The 6,000-nt window shown below is 36.1% G+C and overlaps 1 protein-coding gene across 1 annotated transcript in view; it reads left to right on the top strand.

Annotated features, from left to right (window-relative positions):
- Window positions 1-6,000, top strand: part of LOC132156722 (integrin alpha-9-like) — an 84,262-nt gene extending 78,262 nt beyond the window's left edge. The window contains exons 27-28 of the mRNA XM_059565705.1: window positions 700-819; window positions 4,152-6,000. Of these exons, the coding sequence (XP_059421688.1) occupies window positions 700-819; window positions 4,152-4,250 (219 nt within the window). The 3' untranslated portion in view covers window positions 4,251-6,000. The remainder of the gene's footprint in view (window positions 1-699; window positions 820-4,151) is intronic.

The following is a 6,000-nucleotide window of genomic DNA, read 5'->3' on the forward strand; positions in this document are numbered from 1 at the left end:
TTTCAGGTCTCTTTATCTCTTATTTGTGATTTTGATTGAATGTGTTTTTTTCCGTCGACCCTCGTGTACAAGAAATGAAATTTTGGCCAGAAGCTGAAGCGAGAATTTTCTGGCTAGCATCCCACTCCAGACTGGGATTTTCTGCTAGCTTTTCATGCAACATTTCCATCCAGATCCACCGAGGGAACTGTTTGCTGTGTTTTTGTGGCAGTACATTATGAGGTGAAATTCTTCCACATTTAAGGGTCAGCGAGCACGTATGCCATATAACACATATTGTGCATGAAACTATGTGTATGTATGTTATTCAGAGGCAAGGCTCATGCAAAAATAGTCATTAATTTAAACCAGACTTCAAATAATGACATCCAGTTGTAAACAAAATGAACTCTTCCTGTCTTCCGTCTGTGATGATCTAGACCTTCACAGATCTGTGTTTGATTGATTTGTTGGATTTGAAGAATGAAATCTCATTTCCTTTTGATCGAGTCAACACCCAATATACTGTAGACTCAGCACAGACATTATAAAACTCAGGAAATGACACGGTGACTCATACAGTCTGTGAAGTCTGATCTCGGGTCCTGCTGAGAAATGGCGATCTGTAATATGTTTATTTAGGTCAGTGAGCTTATGCTGAATGTGGTGTCCGTCTGGTGTGTGTGTGTGTATGTTCACACTCTCTGTGTCGTCCTGCAGCTGGTGTTTGAGGCTCTTCACAGTCAGGAGCCCAGGGGATACGTGGTGGGATGGATCATCGCCATCAGCCTCCTCGTGGGAATCCTCCTCTTCCTGCTGCTGGCGGTGCTGCTCTGGAAGGTAGCGCTTCAGACAGACACATGTTTCTCTCTCAACATCCTTGTTGGTTCTGTAGCAGCGGCCGGGTTTGCTCTGGATTCAGGGGCTTAAACAACATTCCTATAACCCTAGATTTAGGGTTGGCAAGAATGCAGCGACCATTACAATACGTTTAGAAATGTCACCACCCACACCTTTTGGGAAATAATCATTATATTTTGAAAATTACGGTCACTTTACAATGAAAAAATAGGATCCGTCCACAAACTGTAAATCAACGACTTTAAGCAATATGGATGTTTATAAAAAGAATTGACTAATTTTCGACATTTATGATAGAAGGATGACAGACACATGTTACTATTTTATAAGATTTACATTCAAAGTAATAATAATAATATAATTATATATATATATATATATATATATATATATATATATATATATATATATACACAGTGTGTGTGTGTGTGTGTCTGTGTGTGTGTGTGTGTGTGTGTGAGAGAGAGAGAGAGAGAGAGAGAGAGACCCTGGACAACAAAATCAAGTGTCAATTTTTTTTATTGAGATTTATACATCATTTAAAAGCTGAATAAATAAGCTTCCATTGATGTATGGTTTATTATGATCAGACAATATTTGGCCGAGATACAACTATTTGAAAATCTGATCAAAATATTGAGAAAATCTCCTTTGAATTTGTCCAAATGAATTCTTAGCAATGCATATTACTATATTTACAGTAGGAAATTTACAAAATATCTTCATGGAACATGGTCTTTACTTAATATCCTAATGATTTTTGGCATTAAAAAAAAATCTATAATATTGACCCATACAATGTATTTTTGGCTATTGCTACAAATATACCCAGAGACTTCAGACTGCTTTTGTGTTCCAGAGACACATATTATATAATAACAACATAAAAGTACATTTTACTATAAAATATAAAGATATTTCTGTCATAATTTCTTCAATTTACACAATCAATACAGTCATGGTAGTAAAAATTATAATGTGAATAATAATTATTATTATTATTATGACCGCTACCATTACATCCTTGCACTTTGTCATTATCATTATTATTACTTTGAGAATATTTGTTATTATTTTAGGGGTTGTCATATAACAAAGATATTTTTCATCCATGTTTTCACAATTTAAATTTAAAAAAATATGAATATATATATATATATATATATATATATATATATATATATATATATATATATATATATATATATATATATATATGACCATAATTAAAAAAAAATGTAACCGTGTGCTGTGAACTTACTGATATATTTTCAGCTGATTATATTTGTAAATGTAAAAAAATTTTGGGAAAAAAAGTTTTACAATTTATTCCAGATGATAAATTTGTTTTAAATCACAAATTACAGAATGCAGACAGACAGACAGACAGATAGATAGACTGATCATCTTGTCATTTCTCACTGATTTTAGAATTAAAGACATATTTAAGGATGATTGATAGAAACATTATTCCAGAACCATCAGACAGTGTTGGACCATGCAAATATACATCAGACTTTCTGCTACATATCTGTCCTCAATGGTCCAAAGCACACAGACTTCCAGATGAGGCAATGCTTGTCATGTTCACTTTGTCTTTTCACATCGAGTACAAATCACACGCCTGACATGCTTCCTACTGGACAGCAGTTCATCTCAGCAAACTCAAGGATAGTGGGAATGTGACCCGTCTTAAAAGAGCAGAACCACCTGCTCATGTGCAACGTCCCGTTACAGCTAAATTAGCATCGGGCTGCTTTTAATATCCTCTACCAAAAAAAAAAAGGCAGAGTAAAGCGGATACGAATTAATTGTTTTGTTTGAAGTAAACAGTTCTTACAGTACATTAGTGCATGAACATTAAACAGAAACAATGAAATAATGCAGATATGAATTAGTGTTTTTGAAAGATATTCCCTCAACTGGACTTGTCGAGGGTCACATGTCCCTCATTCACACACTACTGTTGTTTGTCTTGGCCTGAGGGGTCAATAAAGAGCTTTAGAGCGACTGTAAAGTAACAAATAATTTACACGAACACATAAAAGTGAACCGAACTGATCTCAAACAAGTCCTTCTTTTCCTTTCCACTCCATTACTTTCCAGCGGGAATACTAGAGCAAATCCTGGAATGTCGGTGTAGGGATACTTTTCCCCCCAAATCCCAAATCTGCCAAAATAAACCCCCTCAACCAGAGCTGCACATGTCCTGCTATTCCAGCGTCAGGAAACGCCTGGAGAGAGCCGGGGTCTGAATCAATAAACCGCATTCAAACAAACACAAACCTGTTGAGTCACAGGAAGAGGAACGGCATATTTCCTGCGCTGACACACTTCTTTACAGTAGCGTTATCTCACTAGTCATCTGACTCCCTCCCTCTCCAGTGACTCAAACTTCACAGAGAGATAGTTCACCCGAAAATGACATCATTTACTCACTATGTTGTTCCGAATCTGTGTGGCTTTCTTTCTTCTGGAAAACACTAAAAAAGCTCAGAGCCAGTGTTTTCAGTACAATGAAAAGCACCATATTTACTATACGTTCCAAATTTCTTAAGTCTAATAATAACCTATTGCATTAAATCTCCTTCGCTGTAGCTCAAATCAAATGTCATTTGTATGTGAACATATCCAGACATTCAATCCAGACATCAATTACACCTTATAACTTTATTAATGTGAAGGATGTAGAAATATTTTTGGATACCTACATATGATAAAACATTCCTCTTACAGTTTGAATATCATCAGTCATGAGGGATTTCATAATGAAATCTTAACTTGTGTTGGGTTAAGGCCCCAAAAATGGACTGGTATTTTCATAATTTCTTTTTTAATTTGATTAAATGGATATTTTAATGGCCGTATGTCTGGCAGCAGGATTGCATTAGGTTGGCTGTATCTGATCCGCCAGTCAAAGTCAAAGAAGTCTCTTCTGCTCATCAAGGCTGCGTTTATTTGATCAAAAATAAAGTAAAAATTGTTAAATATTATTGCAATTTAAAATAACTGTTTTCTATTTTAATGTATTTTAAAGTGTAATTTATTCCTGTGATCAAAGCTGTATTTTCAGCATCATTACTCCAGTCTTCAGTGTCACATGATCTTCACAAATCATTCTATTAACAATATTGAAAACAGTTATGCTTTCAGGATTACTAGAAAGCGTTATTTTTATAAAATCTAAAGCATTCATTCTGAATATAAATATCAATTTCTTTAAAAAATTGGGAAAAGGAATATGATTTTGTCATTTGTCCACTGTCCCACCCTGTATGGCGACACTCACCAATTATTTTTATGTTTTTCAGATGGGATTCTTCAGGAGGCATTACAGAGAGATCATAGAGGCCGAAAAGAACAGGAAAGACAGCGATGAAAGCTGGGATTGGGTCCAGAAGAGCCAATGAAAGCTTGGATTGGGTTCAGAAAATCCAATAAGCTGCTACCTTCACCCCGGCTCTCTCCTAAGACCCAGACCCTCCAGCCTTCCATATGTGGAAGAAAAGAATATTCTCCAGATTTTTCGGAGGTTTGAAACTTTTTGTTTGTCGTTGATGGTGATCTAGCATATGTTCGAGGTGAGTGTGTGGCCTGCCAGAAGAGACTCGCAGTGGAATCCCATTGATCTCAATGAGACAGGCCTCCTGCCAGTGGGTCTGAAGAGACGGAAAGAGAGACTTCCTGGAACGAATGTGGATATTGTGTCAATACTAGCAGACAATTACAACCCTCAGGGCGCTGTTGAAAAGCAAAAATTTATTTTTTATAAAATGTATTCCATACTGTATAGAAGAGAGCTTCAAGAGTTGTTTTTAAAGCACTGATGACTGACACATGCCAAAGAGTTTTCAGATGAACCTTGAAGATGGATTGTACATATTTTTCCCTTCCAGATTTTAACTTACAAAGAATGCAAAGCAAAAGTTGGTGTCCTTCCTTCAGACATCTCATAAGTTAAATGTTGCATGAACAAATGAAAGGGGAGATGCAAACCAAAGTTGTTATTGCTCGAGTTGTTAAAGAAGTTAACCAAAATGAATGTTTGCTGAAAATGCACTCATCCCCAGATGATACAAGATGTAGATGAGTTTGTTTCTTCATCAGAACAGATTTTACATCAGTGTCTCAGCAATGGATCCTCTGCAGTGAATGGGTGCCGTCAGAATGAGAGTCCTAACAGCTGATTAAAACACCAAAATAATGCCATGATGATTTTTTTTTTTTTTTTTTTTTTTTTTTTTACAAATGCAGTTTTTTACTTCACCAGACTGGTGCGGTGTTGATTACGGTAATGTTTTTATCAGCTGTTTAGACTCTGATTCCGACGGCACCCATTCATCATCACACAATGGGATGGAATGCTACATTCTCCAAATCTGTTCCCATAAAGACATAAACTCATCCCAATCTTGGATGGCCTGAGTGTGAGTACATTTTCAGAAAGTTTTCATTTCAGTGCAGTTAGAACAGAAAGAGAAAACCACATACGTTCTCATGTTAAACATCTTCTGTTTAGTTTATGTGAAATTCACAGCTTGTACTGCACTGGATTTTGACCCCACTGAAAGATGCATGTTATTCCAAAAGAAAAGGTTCTATCTTCTTAATCTTTCACAAAATAGATTAACTTTTACTGACTTCTTTTGTATTCCCTTCCAACCACCTGTAAATCAGAAACTGTTCACAATTGAATTATTTCCTTGCGTAGTGATGTTAAAAGTTCAGATTTAAGAGCTGCATTGTCGGTTTGCATGTCTGTGCTTCCTGAGTACTGAGGAGTCACAGGCGCAGCGAAAAACAGCTGTCTGTTGATGAGACGACCACCCATTAGCAGCTTTACCGGATTTATTCTTCATATTTCAGTGCAAAATTCACTTATTTTGGATATAAATAAGATACCCAACATGCATAAACTGGGTGGTGAAAATAAATAGACGACAAGATTGTAATATAGTTTAGCACTGCAGGAGCATCAGCAGAAAGACTTACTCCATTGCCCCTCGAAACGGAGGTTCAATCTAATCGTCCTAATGGATGAAATCAAATCCCACCCTACAAATTTTCCTTGTTTCTCTTAGAAACTCCATAATTGGTTGACCTCTGGCTAAGATCTAAAGATATACATTTTAGACGTAATGCAAGGGACACATTCCAAGT

Source organism: Carassius carassius, chromosome 14 (genome assembly GCF_963082965.1).
Source record: "Carassius carassius chromosome 14, fCarCar2.1, whole genome shotgun sequence".
Lineage (NCBI taxonomy): Eukaryota > Metazoa > Chordata > Actinopteri > Cypriniformes > Cyprinidae > Carassius > Carassius carassius.